Source organism: Rhopilema esculentum, chromosome 8, assembly GCF_057945365.1.
Source record: "Rhopilema esculentum isolate cy_ngs chromosome 8, ASM5794536v1, whole genome shotgun sequence".
Lineage (NCBI taxonomy): Eukaryota > Metazoa > Cnidaria > Scyphozoa > Rhizostomeae > Rhizostomatidae > Rhopilema > Rhopilema esculentum.
The window spans coordinates 11,606,168-11,631,082 of NC_142822.1; the positions used below are offsets into that span (position 1 = coordinate 11,606,168).

Below are 24,915 nucleotides of genomic sequence, written 5' to 3' on the forward strand. Positions count from 1 at the left end.
AAATCACTGTAAGAATTGTTCTCAAATGTTTTTTAAATGGCTTGTGAAAAATCAATTATCTTCAAAGTTCTACGAAAGTTTTGTTTTCAGACGAACTACTATGACCATTTATCCCCTCTCCCCTGCCCAGGGCTTATGATCAGTCAAGGTGCCAGGCCATAGACTCTAGGGGGAGGGGGAAAACAGAAACTGTCAGGCCACGCCTATTTACTGCTAGAAAATGCCCTTTTACCTGAAAAGAACGCCTATGACAAACTTTTGTTACGAGAAGGCAAATTCAAAATCACAAAGGATGCGTTGCCTAAGTTTCCCCCCATTTTTTCGCAAAACAATAGAGCTTTTTCAAAATCTTTTGTTATGGGCGTTAAATTTTCGCTTACCTCCCCCCCCCCCCCCATATCTTCCAGCCTGTGTCGTAGCCCATGGACAAGTTAGTTTTATCTGATAGCAAATTTCTTAACTGGTTGATTGGATTTTGCGTACGAAAAGGTTAGGTGCACCCCAAAAGAAGTTCATTTTCAAAGCTGCTGTCAGTTATTGCCAGACAAGTGTACCTTATCATATCCAAAAATTCACAAAGAACTGGTGGTATTATATAGCAAAACTGTCACAAAGATTTTTCAAATGGAACTTATCCAAAGTGATGTTTTACGGAAAACTGTCATAGAGAATAGCTGTTCCCAATAAGTTATGGAGAAATAGATTCATTTCAGTCCGGACTACTACAACTACAGGGCTCTATAATGTTGATAACAGGTGCGGATCTAGACCGGTTGCACAGGTTTCAAAAAACCGGTCAAGTTTTAAGAACTATGTTTCTCTGTAAATCTTGAATTTTTGATCCAAAATTTCAATTGCAACAATTGCTGCATTTTTTTCTGACTCACCATGGTTCTTCTGTTTACATAATGAATTGAATTCCCACAAGGTTCCGACAAGAGTTCCCAGCTTCCTTATTCATCTTTTTTCCCAAAGTATCCGAGGAATTCACAATCGAGGAAATCGGTCGCCACTCGAAGTGACAGTTTGGAGTATGCTATCTATGCGACAATATTGAAACCGGTGGCTATTGTTTTCTGAAAACCTGTGAAAACCAGTGCCCATATGTTCCCCTTGTGCGAAAAAAACCGGTGACTAAAAAGCATATTTGATATCGATATCCATAGCTCGAAAGTGTGGACGCTTTAAAACAAAATGATACAAATGAAATACGGATGCAAGTAAGAATCTGAGGTTTTGTGTTGCAGGCAACGTGGAGCAGGGGGGCTGGGGGGGGGGGCTTTAACCAAATATTAAGTAATAACTACCAGTAAAGCCTCTTCTAATATGGTTTTAGCCCCCCACTTTTTCTAGACTCCCCACTTTTCTCAACGCTCGCGGTGCCTGTATTGAGGGACTAGACTTTCTTTCTCGGAAAAATTCATGAAAATTAGAATTGAAGTTTGCAAGTAGAGGATCAAAGGCCATGCTGAGCGGAGTAAAATTGTGACATTTTAGAAAGTGTGTGCAAATAAATCACTTTTAAAAGTTGCTAACCTCATTATTTGACCATAGCTCACCCGGATTTTGACAAATTTAACTAATTTTGCGTATATGGGAGTATTTTCTGGTGCTCTTTTATTTTATATGGTCAAAATTCTAAAATTCTAAAAATAGCTTTTTGTGACGTCACACTTGAGAACTCTAAAACACACAGGGTTGTAACGGGGTAAAGAATCCGAAACCAGTCAAAATTTTGGTTAGATCCTTGTCTGTGATGTATCAAATATGACATCGGGTCATGCATGAGAATTATTTATTTCTGCGTGTGGCTAAGATATGGTTATCGTCATGTTGTTGTGGGAATCTACGAATAATCCAATTCAATGTCTTGGCTCAATGAAAAAGGCGCCAAAACAGATTGTGTTCAAAGATGGCGAACGATCATCAGATTTGGACACCTCTCGTGGATAAAGATATTAAGGTTGCAATAAGACGAGACGGAGGTCAGAGGTACTGCAATTAAACTTCACGAATCTCTTTAAATTTATCATGCAAGTTATCCCCAGTTTTTATTTATTGTGGATTGGCGGTAAGAGGCTAATTGCAATGTTAAAAATAAAAATGATAGAACATGTTTGTAATTTTTTGAAGTTCATGTTATTGCCGCTTTGAGTTACGCGAAGGCTAGAAATGTGGATTTTACGTAACCGTAGCTTGAAGTATATTTCAAGACCACGATAAAACGATATTGGTTCTGTTGACACCTGTGCAAAACACAAACGACCTAAGCTTTGGGTTGGTTATCTCATTAGCTAATGTTTGTGTGCCGAATTAAAACCATATCCAAAACGAACAGGTTCACTTTTCCCCCTCTTTTTTGTCATGTTTCTTTGCATATTTGAAAGATACAGCCCAAATAGACCAACAATTCTGCCAATGGGACGTGTTGAAAAATGTTACTTCCAAAGTAAAGAATATCAATCCTTTTCTCTCTTGTTTATGAATAACTACAAGAAGCAAATTACATACATGCAAATTACCACATGTGGTACTTGATGAATTTTAGGACAAACCCAAATCAAATCAAAGTCCCATAATGCCACACCCAGTCTCAAGAGGGCATCCTTGTTTTCGGAAATGAAAATCAGGTGTGCACAGGACAAACTCTGCAACCAGCTTGCAAAAACACGGTCTGCTATAGGATGCAATCCGTGAAATCCCTACATCATTTGTAGGCCATGACAGTTGTGTGCTAATCATTTTACATTGTCTTTGCAAATAAAGAAGAAGTTTTGACCCATTGGCCCAAGAATAATAATAATACTGCTATAACTACAACAAGCATAACGATGCTGCTATAACCACTCCAAGATTATTTTCGTCTGATGGAATGCGCCCTGGAGTTCAGTAAAGTAGTTTCACATTCAGCTGCATACATATACCAAACATAAAATATTATATATATATATGGTATATATATTTTCAACATTGAAATGCACAAAGATAAAAATGGCATTATCCCCAAGCATCGTTTTTCAATAACTATTGCTATTCTTTATTTAGATGCTTTTCTAAAATATTCTTCAAAATGTGTAATAAAACTTTGGCCAATCCTTATAATAATAGAACTATGAATGGGGATTATTTGGAATAAACATCTAGTGCCGTAGTTGAGTATACTTCAGTTTTGCAGTTTGAAAATAACATTAGAAATGATTTAATGCCAAAACAGATTTGTCTTCTTTAAGGTGCTTTAGGGTACAAACCTTTTAGCCAATGATTTGTTATATAATGTTTGATATGCAAGTGTACTCCTAGCTTATGCAATGTTTTATTTTCCAGGCATGCAAAATTGAAAATTTTTGTTGGTTTTTGCCAGTCATCTTCTTTAACAAATAAAAAGGTAACTTTGTAAATGATAAATTTTCTACAAGGTTTCCATTTAGGGCAAGTTCAGGGGAGTGTTTCACTGTGCTTTTCTATGTAGGTTTATTCCTATTGTCATTGCAAAGTTGTTAATTTTTTATCAAAAGAGGAGTTTAAATGAATATGCTGCAATGATTATGTTGGCTTAAGGGTATCCAAAGTGTGGCATCAGAAAACATATATACTGTTTGTCTTTTGACTACATAACCTAAGAACCAACTAAAACTGCATAGTCAGTTCAGCCATTTAAAATAATCGAGCATCAAAACTGATTTGTTACCCATGTCATAGGTTTATTCTCCTATCACATCATATTTGCAGTCGTGATAGGAATATTATATATATTTTTAAATTACCATATTTCCTCTTAAGAACGTTGCAGCGTTTATTACAAAATCCAACTTTTGAATGCAGCATTTAATAATGGGTGGCATTTAATACAAAATGAAAAGTTTGCCAAATGAAAAATGACAAGAAAAGTTCGATTAACAAAGATGAAAACAGACTTTAAATAATGTTGTCCTTTTCCCTAACACATTATAAAGATTGTGTTGAATTATTTTTAAAAGTTTACAAAAGATATAAATGTCAAGAAATGTCGATGTCCCTGTCTCTGTCAGAATCCTCATCTCTATGACATAACAACTTTCATGCCTTTCCAATAGTATGCATATGAATTATTTGTTACTTGTTTGGCGTGTTTCAATGAACGCATTTAAAACGGGGGGCATTTATCAGAGGGTGTTGTATATCTGAGGGAGACCTTTGTTACAAATGGTTGGCTGAAGGTGCGGCGCTTAATAGAGGGTGGGGTTTATAAGAGGGCAGCATTCATTAGAGAAAATATGGTACTTTATGAACCCATCTCTCAAATATTTATTTATCTTGAGTAGAAATGTTTTGAATGCTTCCGATAATATTCTTATTGGCTTAAAACATTTCTTTTTACAGGAACTCCACATAAGATTAACAGATGAAAGTGATCCATTTTTTCTGCAATTCCTTTATCTTGGTGAAGAAGATTTTCACAGGTAAGGTTACAAAATTGGAAAGCATATATTCAGAGTTTTTGTCTCTCACTTGCAAATTGAGGTCAACACATATTTTGAAAAAAGAAGAAACAACTATTCTTTTAGATTCTGTCTGACAACAAAGTTACCAGTACATTATTTGCATATATGCATGCTGTACAGCGTCTGTTTTGTCATAATTGTCCCTGTTATCAATCAGGTATGACAATAGCATGGACATACAGTTCAATTGCTAAGTCTGAGCCCAGGAAGTTCCATCGGATAGTTCAGCATGGAATTTGGTTTTTGGGATTTTGGGTTTTTGGGATAATTGGGTCAAATTAAACTGTAGACAGCAAAATACATAATGCAACCATTATCGGTAAAAGTTGAAATAAATTGATTTTATGATTCATGGGTCGGCATTATTCCATCTGTTCGTATTTGTGGTAGAAATCATATAAATTTTTTTCACCTCACCAGTGTTGAATTTTTTTTCAACAGTTTGAAATCTCAACAAGGATTACTGGTGGATTTCTCAGCATTCCCCCAAAAGTTTGTGGATTTGATTGACCTTTGCAGTAAAGAAGAGCAATCTCAAAATCCAAGGTAGAGTTTAGAATCACTAAATTTGTTTGTTACCAGTTTGAAATCTGTTGTCTCATAGAGTATCAAATGATTGATGATGACCAAAATGTAACATGAATTTATCTCCAATATCAATTTCAAAAAAGTTAGCCAAAAATAGACTCAAGGTGTGCTGCAGAATTTTTTTGTAAAGTCAGTTTTGAAATTGGTTTTTGATTAATTTGAGATTTTTGTAGTTGTTGTAGTTTGACCTAACTACAGTGCTCTCGATCTGTGCGAACTTTTGTTCAAAATCTATTTTATTTCCTTGCTATATTTTGAGCTCAAATTATATTCTTTATTATTCCTTTGTGAAACATTGCTTCCTTTCATTAGAAGGCAGTTAGTTTAACATTTTCTAATTAACCATTTTTTCAGATTTTTACTGCAATTTAATATAACTGGGTCAAATTTCAATGGAAATGGACAATTGGATGTTGTTGAAACAAACCCATTCAAGCATCTCATTCATTTGTCATTAAAGTTTTTACCTGGAAATGACGAAGAGGTGAAAAAGTATCTTGCAAGCTGCATCAAAATTTTAAAGGTAAATTCTCTGTTTAATACAAACATTGGTGGTGCCCAAATTCACCCTTTATGTTATCGTTTGTTCAATGTCGTAAATTGGTTAATACTTTTTATCATGTTGCAAATAATTACGTAGGTTGAAAAAATGGCACAGCCGTCGATACCATTTTCTTTGATAAAGGGTTTCCCAACCAAGTTCCTGAAGAATTCTTTGCCCACTTGTACCTTTCCATGCTCCTGATACCGCTAACGCGGCGGCAGAGTATTGTACTTGCTCTAGCTTTTTAGTGAAGCCTTGCTTCATTTCAGGATCGTGCTTGTGATACAAGATGTCACCATAGTCAAGGTGAGGTCTGACATGAAGCTTATAGACTTGATCGAGCACTTCTCTATTGACCTACCTGGATAAATTTTTAATGATACCAATACCCCTTCGAGCCTTGGCAATAGCTTCCTTGATATGGCTTTGGAAGTTCAGTTTATCATCGAGAATAATCCCGAGGTGCTTATGTTCGTTCTTCCTTGAAACTTCCTCATTTCCTAACATGATTACGGGATGGTATGGTTTATTTCTTTTCGTTTAGAGAATTACCTCTTCGGTTTTATCTGTATTGAATTGCATTCTCCATTGCCATGCCCATAGTGTAACTCTCTCCAGATCCCTATTCAGATTCTCGGCTGTTTCTCTTTCACCATTCACAATAGAAAAAAGCGATGTCTTGTCACCAAACAATTTAATATCACTGTGACCATTTTCAATAAGATTATTTATGTAAACAAGAAAAAAGAGAGGACAGAGAATTGAGCCTTGAGAAACGCCTGAAGAAACCATCTTCTATTCCGCGTTTCTACCATGAAGTAAAGCACGCTGTCTACGATTTTATAGAAAACTGCGCAGAAGACCAAAAAGCATTCCGGAAATTCCGCAGATTTCAAGTTTGTGAAGTAGCCCATCATGCCAACCTCTTTCAAATGCTTTTGACAGATCAAGGAATCAGCTTGAGTTTCTTTGCTGGGAACCTCATCGAATGCAACATAAATTTTATGCGTAATCAGTAAAAGTTGGTTGATAGAAGAATCCCCAGGACGAAAACCCGATTGGTGTAGTGTTAGCATTTGATTATTGCACAAATATTGATAGATTTTGTCAAAAATTACTTTTTCAAAAATCTTTCCACAGATGGGCAATGGTGATATTGGGCGATGATTCTTTTCATTTTGCCTACTACCCTTTTTGTGAATTGGAATGATATTTACTCTTTTCCAGCTGGAAGGGTAGACCCCGGCATTTTTTAAAAATCAAAGACAATGGTTCGACAAGACAGTCATCACAGATTTTTATCATGGCAACATAGATGTTACCGCATCCATGAGCTTTGTTGCTATCCAATGAGCAAATTAACCGCAATATTTTCTCTTTATCAATGAGTATTTCTGCTAGAAAACAGGTGCTCTGTGGCCAAAAATTTGGCAATGTGCTGCCAGTTACAATTGCAGAGCATTGTTCCAAAAAATAGTCATTCAATAAAGTTGCTTTTCTTTGAATATTTGTCACATATAATCTACTTTCAAATACTGGTGGAATGTTACCAGCAAACATTTCATTGATAAGTCTGTTCAAGATAGACCATTAGCATTTTTTCCCTGGATTTATATCAGAGAGCTTTTGACCAAGGCTTCAGAGATATTTTCTTGGCTGAAGTGATTAGTTTTGTAGTTTCGTTACGGGCTGCCCTTGCTCGTTCCCAGTCTTCTGTTTTTTCTACCACGTCGCTCAAAATTTTGATGGAGTCGATGCCTACATCTTATGGCAGTTTTAAGAGTGGGTGTTACCCAGGGTGGGTCTTTGTCATTGCATTTGATTTTCCGATTGGGAATATTTGCAGATAAGATTGAGAGAAGATTGTCCGTAAAAATGTTTGCCATTTCCTCGGATCCTTGCCCATCGAATTTAGACTCCCAATTGATATCATAAAGCAAGTCTCTGGTGGCACATGTGTTCGCTTTTTTATAATCCCAGACAGTCCTTTTGTAAGGGGGTGGAGGTGGTAGTGTAATGTTGAGCTTACCATGGATAACCTGATGCTGACATTTATTGTCCAACGATGGGTGGACACAGGTCTCTACAAAAAGGTTCGGTTGATCAGTGACAATCAAATCAATACATGTCATGCTATTCCCTCTTATATTTGTTGGTTCCTCGATTAGCTGGTGGAGGTTATTTACATCAAGCACCTCATCAAGAACAGACCCCTCGAAACTTTCAATATCTTCCGACCACCACTGATTTGATCTACAATTAAAATCACCCGTTATAGTCAACGAGTAAGGGTTCTCGTTCTGAATGCGAGTCACCACAAGTTGTAGCATAAAACGTCGGAACATATCAAAAACTCTTTGCTAGGGAATATATATACCCAGTTGTGGGTCGAAATAGGCCAATCAGAAACGCGAGCACATGACTGTTGAGGTTGCCCAATCAGTGCCGCTTGCCTAATAAGAATGAGACAATGGAGTCCTAAGGTGAAGACGAACTCCTTCTGTCTTCGTTTGTATGTAAGTTGTCTAAAAGATGTTGACCGATGGCAGAATCACTTGTTTTAACAGTGTTTCTAGATCTACAAGATCGAGGAGGCTGTTCTCTTTGAGGGGCAATTTTTGTTTCTTATGTTGGAAGGAACATGTTGTTTTATCCTATCTCCCAATCCTTGGGTTGTGTATCCTACGTAACCAGAATCACACTGGCACGAAAATTCATAAACAACGGCTTATGTTGATAGATTCTAAAATAGCTAGATACAACGAAGATCGGGATCGGGATTGTTTCGAAGCCATTTTTAAATTCTGCACCACGAAAGATTGTTTGAATATATTTGAGCGTTAGCGGGCAGATAGATACTCTCATTTTTGTCAAAGTTTGCCGATTTTAGTGTGAAACTAATTTCAATTTAAAAAGCCAAAATCCAGAGTTTTGCTGCTTTTAAGCTATAGTGCTCTAATGTTGATTTTGTAACACTTAGAGCAAATTTATATTATTTGTGCTTTTATATGCTTTTCACGTCAATAATTGTTCGTTAATTTTGCACTTGCTTTTTTTGTCGATAATCATTCATAGTATCTAGATTGTAAAGTAGTTTATTTAAGTGTTAGTATGTAAGTACTTATTTTCTATTGTATATGATTGAAGTGGTTTATAAATTTTTAAAGAATAACATTCTTATTTTTTTTAATTCATTATTTGTTTTGTATATGATCAATCATTATTTTTAAAAGGCTTTTCTTAGTATTTTCTCCTTGATTAATTGGTGCCTTTTTAGATAAAGCAAATATTATGTGCTTTTTTGAATGTGCTTTTCATGTCAATAAATGCTTTCTTTGATGTCTTTCTAGGACAGCAAAACAGAATTAGAAGACAAACTGAACAATTTGGAAAAAGAATATTCATCAAGTTATTCAAGTTTGGAGCATGTAATTATATTTGTTTGTTTATTGTTTATTTTGATGGTTTTATAATTGAATGTTATCTTTCAAGGTTGCATGAAAATTATCGATAAAACTGTCTTGATGGTCTTGATGTAAGCACACATTTTTACTTGACGATTTGGGCTTCTGCTTTTGATAAAATAACTACTTCATTTTAGAAACTTTACGAAAGGACGAACGAGCTTGAAGATCTAAAGTCGCAGTGGACGGTCAAATTAAATGAAGCATCTTCAAAACATATAGCTGAGTTGAGTTCGGCTAAAGAGCAGGAAATGAGAGTTTGTATTGCATTTGTTTTAAGAACTGTTCTTTTCAATGTTTTTCGAAATCTAGATAAATCTGTTGCAGATAAAGTTTTGATAGGAGTGTATTCCTGTTTTCAGGTGCAAAACAGTTATGAAGAAAGGCTGAAATCAGGTCAGAAAGAATGGGAGAACAAGTTTAGCAGGACAGTGAGCAAGCTCGATGCAAAGATAGAAGAATTAGAAGCTGCTAACAAGGTAATCACTCCTTCTTGCTTTTCTGCGGATGCCTCTTTCTTATTTCCCTGGTGATGCCTCTTTCTTGTGCTTCTGGTGATGCCTCTTTTTTGGTTCCCTGGGGATGCCTCTTTCTTGTTTCTCTGGAGATGCCCCTTTCCACTGCTCTGGTGATGCCTCTTCCCAATGCTCTGGTGATGCCTATATATAGGTTTGTTCTGTGCTTCACTGCTCTTTTGTTATTTCTTGCTTTCGAAGTAAGATCAGCTTTGCTCAAACTCTGCGCTCAATCGGTCTGATTTTGACGGTCTTGGTCAGTAAGAAGGTAACCTCATTTCGAATTTATGATGAGTAAAAGTGTTTATACTTATTGTTGATGACGTAACTTGTTTGTCCAATTTTGCTTGTATTTACCAGGACTTGCTAAGCAAGAAATACAAAGCAGAGTCGACTATTCATGAGCTGAAAAGCCGCAACTTTTCTTTAGAGGAGGTATGTCTCTTGCTTTCATAATTCCCTGTCTGCTTTGTCTAATGCATCCCGGCTGCAGAAAAGGAATACGTCTCAATATTATGAAAACGTCGCAAAAACAATCGTAGTGATAAAGCAATCGCAGTTTTTTAAAGCAACCTGATTTCAAAGACCCACACAACTAGCTGTAGAAAATCCAATTAAATGTTTCCTGAATCGAAAATTTCTCTACATCTGTAATCCTAAGCACAGCTGCTGCGAAAAACCACCGAGATGCATGCCGGGTAGCATGCAGATACAGTAAGGCAACCTTCTCTTCTTTTCTCTTTTGAAGCTAGGGCAAGTGCATTTTAGTAGAATAGATTTTGATCTAAAGGGGGAAGGTGCAAATTGTGTCAGTTCAGGATTGTAGTTTATCAAGCTATAAATTTATCTCTTTATAATCTTCTTTCATCTACAATGCCTGTCAAAGTGCTTGCAACACCCAACAATTTCCACATGTTTTTCTGGACATGTTTTCCATATATTTCTACTTCCGCCTCTCTCCCCCAAAACAATGACAGTTAGTTTATAGTTTAGGCAAATATCATACCAGTCACAGGAAAAAGACACTTCCTAATTTTCTTCGTCGTTTTCTAGTAAACCAACATCGTCAAAAGGGGGGAGTGGATGGCTGAATTTGGCCGTGAAAACTGACGTTATTGTACTGACTTTTGGGGGGCTTGGTTTATTTCTTTCGGGGGGCTTGGTTTATTTCTTTTAGGGGGCTTGGTATATTACTTTTACTGGAAACACCTTGCAATGTAAAGACAGACAGAACAAATTCTCTGCGTGTGCATTGCTATCAAATGCAGCGTAGTCGCGTGATGTGCTCATTAAATGAGGTGATTTTTGAAGCAGCCAACAATTGAAAGGGGCTTCTAAAAGGCTTTCTTAAGCCGTTCAAAGTGTTTTCAAACGTTGGCCGTGTTTCTTATGGCTGAAACTTTTATAAGAGTTTATTTTGCTGAACATTCTGTTTCTATTATACTAAAACCGTCTCATTTCAGAGTTCAGCTGCTGCTTCAAATTTGTTAACAATATTTTGAAGATTCTTAATTATTTTACAAAATCTGCACTCTCGCCCAGGAATGTCGTCGCTCAACCAAAGAGGTCCAGACGCTAAGGAGACAAAACTCTAGCCTCGATTCAGACAGACATGAGAGGGACAAGACTTTGAACCATCTCAGGACGAGGGTGGCCGTTTTAGAGCAAGAGTTAAAAGATAAGGAACAGGTTTGGTCCATTTAAACGACACATTGATCCATTCTTGTGACAAAAAGTGACTGTCACATTCTGCACTGAATAACATCGCCAAATGAATCATCATTTGAAATGAAACATATTTTATCCGACAATGTTGGATGATCTTCTTATGCAGACATTAGTATCGCCCTTGTGGGTGTAAAATGCATCAATGGTGCAAGAGTGTAAAACATTCTATAGATGCTTTGTTGTTTGTTAAATACTTCGAATTCTCACCTAGTTGTTCATGTTAAAACCTGGCACAGCCTGCTAATGTGTTAATTAATTCGTTTTGCAATCGGAAGATTCAAACCTCCATCAGACTGACCACAAATTTATGTTGTCAATAAACCTAACAACTCTCTTATTTATATTTTTAGGTCATATCAAAATCCACAGAATTGCTGGAGACGTCAAATAGTCAACGAGTAATTCCTACTTGTCTTTCTGCCTTGCACCATTCTACCCACCCCCTGGTCATTTTCTCTTTCCCTGTGACGTCATGATAAACCTATCTTAGAAATATTTTACTTTTTACGATATAAGTGAAAGAGTACTGCGAAAGCAAGATTCCCTGCGATATGGCCAATGGAAGATTTAAAGTTTGCTAGCCTATTACTGTTAGTTTGGATTGCTTCGCAAAGTTAAGAAGATACCAAATTACAATGGTTTGGCGAAGAAAGAGCAAGTGGCTATATCTCAGCCATTTTTTAAATGATTTTTCAAGTTATCAACACGTTTAATGTCGCGTTACCACTAACGAGTCCTATGGCACGTGCAACCTGATGCAAATGCTGTTCGATAATATTTGTATTGACTTCTTTTGTCTGTGTTTTCGAGCATTTGGCATTTGGTCTATGCAGCGAGAAGGCCAAATGAGAAGACGTGTTTGTACAAAATGCTAAAGATTAATCTCAAATCAAATTAAAGATTAATCTCAATGGCTAGGTCATGTTATATATCTAAACTTCTTATGCATAATTCGATGTTTTAACCAGGTCATTAAAATTGATCTCCTGTCAAAGCCTTCATCAGCTTCTCAAAGATCATTTCTTTTGACAGGCAGCCAAGGATTGTTTATAAAAATCTTCTCAAATTCGCAAAGCCAATCAGCCACCTAACCGGGTGTTTCTTTCTAACTATCTATCTGTCGATACGTACAGTGCTGGCATTGCATGCAGTGTTTGTTAGCGTGTTGAAAGTCACAAAAAAGAAAAAAACTTCAAAATTTCAACAAGCTAATGGATTAACATGGTATGCTGAAACTGCCATGCCATTTCAATGCTAGTTTTTTCCTCTTTCATTGCTCATAATTCAGGACTCTTCTGGTAGAACATTTGTTTCCATAAAATTCTGTCTTTCACTTCTTTCTTATCGTCGTAACATATTCATTAAAACTTCACGTGTGGGTTGCTAGAGGGCGCACAGTAGAATTGCTTTTACAAATTAGAATTAGAATACAGAAGTCTGATTTTCTTGCAAACTTATTGATGTTCATGGTAGCCAAGTATTTTTAAAGAAAAGTTGCAGTTTGACCAGTCGGTGTCCTTCAACCTCTCACGTGACATAAGTTCCATTGTTGTGAAGTACAATAGAATATTCTATCTTGTTACGACACCAAGCAACATGATATTCATGTCGAAATATATCGAAACAGCAAACTGAAATGCAGCTCGAGACTACTGTAGTTTTTCTGTTGCGATAGTTTTCGCTTATTCATTTTACCATTTCGCGTGTTTTTGTTTGTCTTTGAATTTCCCCTGGTTCAAATTTCGGTCCATTTTCTCTTACTTCAATGTCATAAAATTTCCCAATCAACAATTCGCACTGAATGGATGAACTTTCAAAGGGATTTATCTTTTAAAATAGTGCGCCAACCTTGACAAAACAAATGATTACTTCAATTGAAACTCTTGCGATTTCAAACATTTGCTCGTCCTTCTTAACTCGCTTAATCGGATTGTCTGAATCAGCGAGAACCCACAGACCTGATTCGTGCTTATGAATTCCTTGTATTTTAATTGGGAAACCTGGTGACCCCCGTCTTCGATTTCTTGTTTGTTTATAACTCTTCTTGGCTGGTTAATTAGCCTTTGGTCAGAGTCTGGGCGTAAAATTAGCCTCAGAGAATTGGCGAGGTAGGTTTTGGGTAAAAGACGAGAATTTGATACTACGATTGAGGAAAGCCACAACTCGCATAGCAAAATACTAACTAGGTCAATAAAATGACAAAATTGCATAAGCCAACTTTTGTGGTAGTCGATAAAGTAGATTAGCAAGTAACTAAAAAACGTTCTAATTTTCTGTTTTTCTTATTGATTGTGCTTTTCAATAAACAACTCTTTCTCACATCTTTTATATCATTGAATGTTTTTGTTTTTACATTTGTATCTTTCGCTTTCCTTTGCTTTTCTGTTTTCTTTAAAAAGTCTTTAAAATTGTAATTTGTGACATTTTAATTGGAAAATTTCTTTCTAGCTGATCATGGAGGAGGATCTGAGGGGAAAATCAAATCAAATAAGTAAATTGGATGCCACAATTAAATCAGTTTCCGATGAAGTTGTTAAGGTATTTACATCAGTTTGGAATTAGCGTCATTTTCAGAATAAAGAAACATTTTTACTGAGTAAAATTAGCAGTGTTTTATTCCTGCCGTTATGAAAAAGAGGTCGACTCGGCAAGTAAAATGAAATTCACGTTATGATGTTTGGAACGGGACAGTCCAGAGTTGTATGCGATCATCGAGTAGCTAAATTAAAATCATTTATTTATTATCATGGAATAGCATTGCTGCATTCGAGATGTAGATATCTGAAACTTCGATTATTTTTCTTGCTGAAGACATGTAGAGACAATTAGATTTTATTTACCAACTCATTTTTAATTTTGCCTATTCCTGTCAGGAAGTAATTTCTAAACTTCGCTCGGCCTTTTCTCAAACCTTTTCTCAGAAGGCTATGATGAAACTTCATTTTATTTCTCAAGCCCTTACTTTTCCAGGGCAACGAGATAATTCAAAAACTGCAAAATGAAATTCGGAACCTAAAGTCCCAGGTATGTTGTAAACTTCTAAACGTAGAATTTGCTGCTTCCGATACTGGAATCGCTAACAAGTTGAAAATCAGAGAATACCGTTCTTAAGCTTCTGTAATAGGAATAAGAAAAGATTTAAATATTAACGAGTCAATTTTTCCGATGGCTGTGTACAATTAGTATTTTTATTCGGCAGCTTTTTGAAAATTTCCCAATTTAAATGCTTTTTGTCATTTTTATTTTCAACATTGAAGGTGAAGCTGAAGAATATTGTGACAACGAAGCAAGAAAGAATAATCGAGGAGAAGGTTGGCGAATGCTTTTTCATTTTTATCTTTACCTTTTATCCTCAGCTTTAAATATTTCTCTTTATTCATACCGTGAAGTCTGTGCTCTCGCTGTTATAAAGAGAACATGCCGCCAATAGATGTCTTCAGAAGCATTGACAAATGAATGCCGGGAGATCAGATATTCTCCACCGGCATCATCTTCTTTTAGAACACTCTTCAAAATTATCTTTCCTCAGACAGCCAGTCGCATTTTAATCCTTTTATTTAAACAATTTCACTTCATTTTGACTCCTTCTGCATTTCTTTCAGACAATGCCTCTTATCAAGCAAACTTATTCAGGGGGTTGTGAAAATACCCTAAATGTCACCTTTATTTCAGGGTTCAAGAGGTCTCGAAGGTGTCCCATATTTTTCCTTATTTCAAAAGTTGTGGAAAATACCCCATTATAGCGTTATATGAAGGTTATTTTACCGTCAAACCATCCAACTCAGCAGGTAACAGCGAATGGATATCATAAATTTCAAATAAGTCTATTGGTCGGTTCAACTCTTTGGACCTCGGAATGCTTGCACCATTCCTCCTTTATTTTATCTTCGTTATAGCTCTACAGCAATAGATTCAATTTTTCAGGCACCGATTCAGGTTAAATCATAGACTATGGTTTGATGTTCACAGTCCTTCGCAGCTGTACCGCCCCTTAAATGAATTCGTGTTTTGATAGTGAAAAGATGAGTTTGCTGGCCAATAAACTAGCTGTGGTTGTTAAGCAGCGCCGTGGAGTTTGTATCTTCCTTTGGCTTGCTTTCCAATTGTATAAACGCGCTACATATTACAAAATTTTCAAAAAACCTTAAAGCTTTTTCATTTGACATTTCTCTGTTTATGAAACTGATTTGTGGTCAGCATCGGAACTATTTAAAGACGTTATAAATCACAATCGGCTATAGTCCAAAACAGTCAATCATAGTGGATCATGCACATAAAATCAATGATAATTCTTTGAAGTGCCCCGATGGGAATCTCCTCCACAGCCAATAATAACACCCCTATTCGCAATTCACATAACACTCAAATCTCGCCCATGTTTGAAATTTTTCCAAGTACCCGGAAGTAAAGTATGTTCTTAATGAAGTTTGTAAAGTCAGTAAGAAAGACGCGGTCTGTTGAGGCAATAGAAATGGAGGCCATATTAAATACCAGTTTGAGGTTGATGCAGCATTGCTTTGTAAAGGGGATTGCAGGCGAAGAAGGCCAGTGCATTTTATGTGCATCTGTTCAATATTTTCGAATCATCGACGGTTTCGTTTTAGATCGACAGATTGATTTTCAATTTTCACCAATTTTAATTGTTCAAACTTTCTTCTTTTTACATTGTTCAATATTAACGAATTTGGCTGTTCCGTTTCAATCATCTTTGTAGAGACGGCAATTGCGTTGTTAATTTGTATCTTCCATTATTAGTTTTTTTAACTTATCATAACTTGTACTTAGGTTTCTGATGGGATATCGTGTTGAAATAAGAATTTAATAAAAGAAATGAATAAGAAATCTGGTACCTTGCCACCGACTGTTCTCTGTTCTATTGGATAAAAAATGTGGCTTTGCATAATTTAGGGTTTACGCGGATCAAAAATGCGAAAACTGGTTTGATTCATCAATGACGATTCGGTCTGTGGTATTTTATCCGGTTGACTTTTTAATCTCTTTTTCTACAAGGCTAATTACGTTTTGCTGCTTATTTTTATGACTTGATTTTTTTGAAATACAAGTCTGATTTAAGCTGACCGTGTTTTACCAACCGGGAAATGAGACATATCCCTTGCCATGCAATGCTTAATAGTTAACGCGTCGGGTCCAACGTCACGTTTTGTCAAGACAACATCAACAATTATTTAAAGCTCATCGAAGTCTCTTTCGCATTCATGTGATTTTCATGAAAACGAGTTGTTAATTTACTGTTAATTCTTATACCCGAATTTCTAAAGCTAGCGAATCTTGATTTTCCTGGAAAGGAACAATAATACTGGCAAAAGCACATATTTGACGAATGAACATTTGATTACGGGCGAACGAGGTAGAACGAGCTTTGGTGCTAAAAGAGTTGTCTTTTATGTTACGTATGCATTATAAGTCTTTCTGATTGTATGTCAACTTTGTTGGCAATATTCTCCACAGAAGTTGATTGTTTCTTTAATTTCAAACAATAAAATACGCTATTGAATGCAAGAATTGTGCCTCCTTGATTTCGGCTAATGCTTTAGGCCCGTTCGCCAGAAGTAAAGCATTCCTTCCCTAATGAACGTACGTTATCTTTCTTCTGTTATTTTTTCAGCTTCTTATGTTCATTGATGTGGTTTGATAGCTAAGTAAAACAAACTGATGAAAACGCCAATTTAACCAACCATGTTTATTGCCCGCTTTGTATTCCCAATTCACCTCATTTGTATCCCCAGTTTCTATGCCCGGTATGTTGACCGACATGTATGCCCTGTTTGTATACCCGGTATGTTGACCGACATATATGCCCTGTTTGTATACCCGGTCTGTTGACCGACATGTATGCCCTGTTTGTATACCCGGTGTGTTGACGACATGTATGCCCTGTTTGTATACCCGGTATGTTGACCGACATGTATGCCCTGTTTGTATACCCGGTATGTTGACCGACATGTATGCCCTGTTTGTATACCCGGTCTGTTGACGACATGTATGCCCTGTTTGTATACCTGGTATGTTGACCGACATGTATGCCCTGTTTGTATACCCGGTATGTTGACCGACATATATGCCCTGTTTGTATACCCGGTCTGTTGACCGACATGTATGCCCTGTTTGTATACCCGGTATGTTGACCGACATGTATGCCCTGTTTGTATACCCGGTCTGTTGACCGACATGTATGCCCTGTTTGTATACCCGGTATGTTGACCGACATGTATGCCCTGTTTGTATACCTGGTATGTTGACCGACATGTATGCCCTGTTTGTATACCCGGTATGTTGACCGACATGTATGCCCTGTTTGTATACCCGGTCTGTTGACCGACATGTATGCCCTGTTTGTATACCCGGTATGTTGACCGACATGTATGCCCTGTTTGTATACCTGGTATGTTGACCGACATGTATGCCCTGTTTGTATACCCGGTCTGTTGACCGACATGTATGCCCTGTTTGTATACCCCGTATGTTGACCGACATGTATGCCCTGTTTGTATACCCGGTATGTTGACCGACATGTATGCCCTGTTTTTATACCTGGTATGTTGACCGACATGTATGCCCTGTTTGTATACCCGGTCTGTTGACTGAAATGCATGGCCTATTTCTATGACCTCTGTGTATGCCGTAATGATATGCCAGATATGTCTGCCCTGTATACTGTATGCCCGGTCTGTATGCCTAGTGATTATGCTCTGTATGAAATGACGGTGATATATCTATTCTGTTTAACCTACGTTTACTTCAAAAATCTTTTTTGCCTGAAGCTATGTTCCTGTTTTTCTATTTTAACAAAAGTTTTTAACGCAATATTGGCAAAGTAATTCTTCAAGTGGATCTTCCCTCCTGTTGTCTGCTTCCCCTGTGACTTTTAAAGATATTCTGTTAAAAATGCGATTACAACCCAAATCCTTTGCCAACCTCTCGTTACTTCAACTTGTCAATATAAATGTATTGGTGGCTTTTGTGATATTGTAATAAGGAATTTGTCGATTGACATTGTATTATTTTTATCCGTCCACAGGCAAGATGTTTTCTTTTACTGCACCTTGGTTTGAATATATCTTCCCTCGCTATTTTATGCAATTCTAACCCTGGCTGGAAGGACCTTATACCGATCCTTGTAGGATTCCCGCCCGTCGCTGGATCCGACACGTATCTGACGTCACTATGACATGCCTATAACATTACTGGTTCAATGAAAACACGTATTGCCGCACACTTTAAGATTGATTATGCATAGATACGTGTATATGTCGTTCAGCTGTCTATCTATGAGGTTGAAAAAAGCTGATTCTGTGACGGACCCTTGCCTTCTTTTTCATCATACCCAGTGATACTGTAACGCTATGGTAGATCAGTGTGACGTGTTCCCGATTTGGACATGACTTTCTTCTTTCAAAGTTTTTCCAGGTCGCATTTTTATGGTTTTATCTAGTTTCATCTTCACTGAATGTTCGTTTTCATCCTTAGGAAGATATCCTTTCAAGTCAGAAAAAAGAGATCGCAGAAATAAACGAGAAGTTGGCACAAAAAACCAATGAGGTAGGCCGGTCCTTTTTTCTTCTCATCACATTGCTCTCCTCTCGTCAATAACACATTCAATTTTTATTTCTCGGTTTATCACCTATTTGAAATCGATTGAAATGCTGTTTGAATAATTTCAAGAAGCCTACCTATGTTAACCTAAAATCATTTCGTTTTTGCCAGGTTCAAAAATTGTTAGAAGAACTTGGGGATACGAAGCAAAAATTGGAAGACAGTCGAGAGCTTGCCAGGACCAATGAAAATGGTTTGTTTTTGCTTTTGTGTTGTCATCCAATAAGGCGCATGGTAAAACGCTCGCGGCACAGATCCAGGGTGATCCAGCGTTTTGAATACATCACGATCGCTAATGGTTGTTTATATCTGTTACATCATACTATAATTGTTGTTGCTAGAATCATAGTAGATAAAATCTAACACACTGTGCAATACCGTAGCAAAACCAGCTGCTCATTGGTCGCTTATTCAATCATGTTTGCGTACGTTTTCTCTACTATTGACATGTTTTCTCTAAGCCATAGATGTATATCAACATTCGCGAATATTCCTTAATTCACGCTAACACTCTGACAGCACTCTGTTCTTTTCATTTCAAAATATTTTGTCTGCGCCGTGTAATGTCGTTTGCGAGGATCCCATGTAACAACGGAGCTAAGCTCTGTTTTTAGTACGGCCTAAATGGCTAAATAAACAGTTTGAAACTCATCACAAAGACGTGCAATTTAGGCAGTTGCTAATCCGGCACCTACGTCACTAATGCCAGGGATACAGGCATCTTAAGACTTCCAATCTCGTTTCTGCGTGTCTAATCAGCCCTGCTGTTTTGATTTGAGTTTTTGCTTGACCTCGTTCATTCAAACCGCAACTCAAGCAGTCCTGCAGTTTCCACTCATTCACGCAATAAAATGGTTTCATTTGGTCAACTCAAAACTATCCATAATTTCCTCTGAGTTTATCAAGCCCAATAGCAGTTCATTACACTGTCCTGTGTGCATCTCTTGCATAAACACGCATTCATGATTCTGTTCGTTGGAAAAAGACTTTTGAAATTAACCATATTTTTGCCTTGAACGAGTGAACGCTAAGAGAAAAACCAATCATTCTTTCTAGTGCCGATGAAGTTGCTTAGCAACTAACTGTAAATGCAACAACTCACGTTCTGACCTCGTTTTGGAAGTATTCTTAAAACAAAGGCAAGAAGTAACGGAAAGCTAGATAATTTTCGTCAAACCCTGCTAAGAATTTGAATATGTTTGTAACTGCAGGTTGAAAGTAATGTAAGAGAAAGAGTGACAAGTGCAATTGGTTCTTTGTCTTGACCTGTCGACAACACTTACCAACGCCAGGAAAGAGAACAACCACGGCAAAAATTATTCCGGAAAGATAACAGCCACGCCTTTTTTGTAAATGCTGCAAAACCCCAACAAATTTTAATATGGCAAAAAAGTTCTTAATATTTTTCAAAAATCGCGAGTGCGCCAAAACGTATGAACCGCTAATTTCAAGATGATTGCGCAAGCAAGCTTACCTTTTTATTAAGGTATTTTTTCATATATTTGTATGTTAATAAACGGTCCCTATTTATATAGGCAGAAAGAGGTAATCTTCTCTCTTGGATTGCTCAACCACCACGAGGATTATATGCCATTGAAAGAGTGCCAGGCAGAGCAACAACAACAATAATTAAAACAGTCAGCGATTAAAGACAGTTTTTGAGTTACAAGAACTATACGTGAAAATGGTAATTTTTCAACGTGAATTGGGATTTTCCAGTTGATTTAATTTCCGCTTTTGCTTTGCAGTTATAAACTGGCTGAACAAACAACTGAACGATCAGATGCTAGGACCAGCACGATTTCCACCAAATGATTCCACCAGTCTTCCGCTCAACAGCACTGCTTCCAGAATTTCTTCAATCAAACAGGCCTTGGTAAGTGTGAAAGGGCACCAATTTATCATAAATTTATCCACTCCTGTAGCGTTTTGTTTTACAGCCTTGTGACCCTGCGATTCTCGTATGTATCTTTAGATAATACCCAATAGCAGGCTGAGAAAAATCTGGTTTTCCTTTGCGGGGATTTCCCGTGTGGTTCATTCTCCCTAACCCAAAGTAATTTCCTTTCCAGCACCAAAGCACTCCGTCTTCTGTTCGTTTTCCAAGTGCTTCAGGACCAATAGTTGGGAGTTTCCAGAATCAAGTGCACAATCAGGTAAACATAAGCATCATAAATGTGGATTTGTTTATAATCTTCATAAACATCAAATATGGCTAAACATGCCATATATAGCTATCCCATAGCTATACGTCACATGTGCGACGAATCATGCCATATATAGCTCCAAGTACCATATTTACATCAGATTTCTTGGATATTACAAAACTATGAATTTATGATAATTTGTTATTCATTGTTGGTCCTATAACTTTACGAGTAACCAGTTATTTGCTGTTATAAACCACACTTCTTGCTGCCCATACGCTCAAGACACATCAAACTACTTTTTTTCAAAGGTGTTGTACCGACCCCCGTCCATCCGCAAGCCTCCAACATGGCAATCTCCACCGTCATCCGAGAGTTTGGGTGTTCCATCGGGGAATTTCGACAGAAGACCGCCGCTAAGGCAAAGAATGCCGGGGAACCAGTCAATAATGGAACAGGCTGAGCCCGCAGTTGATCTCAAGTATCTTCAAAGGCAACCGCAGCAGCAAGGGCTGTCCCGCGCTCATCACGCAGACAGTGCTGAAAATAACGAAAACAATGTCGAAATGAATGCTAGAAATGGCAAAACTGTCAAACCCTTGCTAGTTTCAACAAGAACGCGTAAAACAGAAGAAATGAAAACGAATGGCTTGCACATATCTTGACATAATTTAATTTCTTCAGCATAAAAGCAATTGTCCTTAAAAGTTTTTTGCAGTTGTATGCATTAATGCGATAAATCGATGGAGCTTTCTCAAATATTTGTCGAAGTGAAATCCTTCTTTGCCAATGGTTGGTTGATGTGCACCTTGGATAAAAGATTGTTTCGCATCTGTAAGCATGCTGACATTTGTCAACTTCTAGGTCGTTTTCACCGACTAACTTTGTTAATAATTTAACAATCCACTTTAAGGTTTTCCCTAGTTCAAAATTACGAGTTTGTGCCTAATATTTCGGGCTGAGACCAATGATTTGTCTTCTTTTCAGAAAGACATGATCTCGATGCAAGGTGTTGTTGAAAAACATCTTACAAGGTCGAAATACCAGTTAGAGTTTTGTATATGCTGATTCATTGCAAAATTTCCTGCATAACATAATAAACTTTAAGAATTTCAAAACCTTTTTATGTGTATCTTCTAGTTGTTTTAGACCTGCTGCTATGTAGGACGTGGGCTTCACCTATGTTTATCTTCTATTTGAACTAATGAGATGTATCTACTGATCACTGGATGTATCACTCTATGTACCCCATCGTTTGGTATTCAGTCTGGTTGGTGGGGCAGAATTTTTCACCGAGAAATCTAGGGAATATTGCCTAGCATTTTGCAATCACAAGCTAGGTAAGTTGAAATTGTTATCATCTCTTATGAGTCTATTGAAGTCTTGTTAATATTTATAAGTTTGGCTTAATGTCTGGTTTTGTTTTACGCTTTCTTTTGAGCGATCATGGCTGTGCATTGTTTGTCAGGCAAAAACAGAAGGCAACTCCAGGGGCGGCTCAAGTAAAAAATCTGAGTTCCAGGCCAAGGCTAGGGTCTTTCAGGCAATGTATTGATAATTGTGCCTAAGACAACATTACTATTCACATTTAAGCATTCTGGTACCAGGGGGGGTGGGTGGGGGGGGGGGGGTGGGTGGTTGGGTGGGTTGGTTGGTACTATCCACTCACTAAATCTAGATTATAGATTTCTTTCCGACAGAAACCAGTGCCTCTGTGAAAATGTCTGTTTTCCCTTTTGTTTCACTCGCAATTTGTTGTTTTGCCTACGTAGATACCAGCCTATTTTTTAAAATATGATGTTCCGTCTGACCATAGGTCTCTCTTGCCATCAACGACTGCAATTTGAAATAAAGGTAGTTAATGCTCCTGGAAAATTAACGATACCGCCTGGTTTCATCTCAAACGCCTAACAATCTGCTAGAATGCTGCGAGGGTCGTGAAAATAAGACATCTGCATTCTGCAGTCACCATTTCGAATTCAAAGTTTTGCAGTTCCACAACAGATCAGAAACAATAGGTAACCATTCAACTACTGGCTATTGTACAGCTCTCTAACAAATATGATATCATTTCCGAGTTCCAGATGCTGTTTTGACATCCGTGTTCCAAACAAAAATTTCAGTGTTTCAATTCTTTCACTTCCGAGGCACAAAACGTTTATTTCCGAGTTCTAGGATTGACTGCTGTTGTCCTCCACAGCGTCTGGAAAATCGTTTCAAAATCACGACAGAGAAGAAGGAAGGAAAAGGGCGAACGAATCACATCAAACTGGCAATTTGAAGATTTTGGAGAGACTTCGATAAAACTTTTAATTTCTAGGTTTCACTTTTTTAGTCTAAATATTACTAATTTCAGGCACACTATTTTTAGCTATATGTTGGAAAACTGACTGAGTTCTGTGCACCATGGAATTCACTCTGGGTCCGCCTCTGAACTCTATCAATCAAACCAGCGCAGAGGTAAAAATGTAACAAGATGCCTTCTTACTGAAAACGCAATCACATTTTTCTATAGTTGTGACTAGACTTCTACTTTCCTTTAGATATAGGATTAAGATAGCAAAGAAGTGGTAAAAAGCCGGAAGATTTGTTATTGATAGAAAAGAATTGTTTTAAGTAAACTCGAATTTGCTCGAAAGAAATTCCAGGAAGGAGAAATTTTTTTAGCCTTTAATTAACTTGGAAGAAATGTGTCCTCCCCTTGGTAATTATTTGTAACCAGCTCATATGATAATCATTAAAGTGAGTTCTTCAAAGTTGAAGAAAACTTTTTTAGAAAATTTTTAACTAGTTTGTTTTGTGACGATTCCTTACAAGTCACTTCTTGAAGAGGCAAGTTCTGCGGCAGTCGTGGTGAGCAATAGTTGAATACACGTGTTTCTATAAGGAACTAAATTCTGGGTAAGTGCTCAGTTTTTTTAAGTGTTTTTGCTTTATTGCAAAAAGTTTCATGTAGGTTTTTTAAAAAATTGCAAAAGACCAGAGCCAAAGAGCTACTTTTTTGATATAAAATAAAACGAAAATGGCGAGAAATGAGAGCCGATTTGTTATTAGCGTGAACAGATCAAAGCTTTAGCAAGAGACACAAAACTGTATACACGCTTTTTTCATCAGAACAACCCTTATAAGAAACAACAGGCTGGGGTTTACGAAAAAATAAAAGAAACAAGGCAGGCTGAAATTCAACAAAACACAAAAAATAAAAACCAGCAAAAATTGAAAAAGAATAGCAACAGAAAAATAGAAAGCGATAAGCAAAAAAGCATTAATTACTTTATCAAGCACATTTCATGTCCAAAAACTACTATGCGCAGGAAATTCCATTAAAAAAATCAGAAAATGGAACGCCAGGCTGAAACTGGAGCCAAGTGTTCTTTAAAATAGCGTGTGACGTAGCAACACAATAGTATTAGGACTTTCACAGAATTTATTTTTCTGTTCTGCTGTCTTTGCACCAGTATGATATGATCCAGGAAAACGAACCAAAATGATATGATCCAATGTACTTGTTCAAAGCTTTGAATTCAGGCATTTTGTTATTAGTATTATTTGGTGTTTTCATCGTTAATCGATTTTAAGTGTGAACTGGCAAGACAAATTCCTGGATTGCAAGGCGCGGTTTCCTCCTACCTTCCTTCTGTTTGCGTAGCTTTCAGTGAGTAATTCACAATCCAGTTTTAGCCAATTGTGTAGTTTTAATTGCGTGGTCTATTATGGACCCTGCGTCATTGTTGTTGGTTAAAGACAAGAAAATCTACGCCAAAACAAATTGCCGTTTTTGTTAGGTAAGAACGTTTTATCATTTATTTGATTTTGGATGTTGACCGAAACTTG

At 37.1% G+C, this 24,915-nt stretch overlaps 1 protein-coding gene across 2 annotated transcripts; it reads left to right on the top strand.

Moving 5' to 3' along the window:
* Positions 1-1,283: 1,283 nt before the first annotated feature.
* Positions 1,284-24,866, top strand: LOC135694961 (spindle assembly abnormal protein 6 homolog). 2 transcript variants are annotated; one of them, XR_016143908.1, is made up of 20 exons: positions 1,284-1,992; positions 3,325-3,385; positions 4,360-4,439; positions 4,923-5,027; positions 5,424-5,592; positions 8,964-9,041; positions 9,215-9,334; positions 9,440-9,556; positions 9,953-10,027; positions 11,135-11,281; positions 11,671-11,718; positions 13,769-13,858; positions 14,291-14,344; positions 14,578-14,631; positions 18,809-18,880; positions 19,046-19,127; positions 20,683-20,810; positions 21,007-21,090; positions 21,393-22,421; positions 22,898-24,866. XR_016143908.1 is itself a non-coding variant. In XM_065213868.2 (19 exons), exons 1-19 carry the CDS (start codon positions 1,913-1,915, stop codon positions 21,744-21,746), a joined length of 1,998 nt encoding a protein of 665 aa, XP_065069940.2. In that variant the 5' UTR covers positions 1,284-1,912; the 3' UTR covers positions 21,747-22,693. The 2 variants fall into 2 exon arrangements, 1 of the variants encoding a protein (XP_065069940.2); XM_065213868.2 differs by lacking the exon at positions 22,898-24,866 and having other exon boundaries at positions 21,393-22,693.
* The last annotated feature ends 49 nt before the right edge of the window (positions 24,867-24,915 follow it).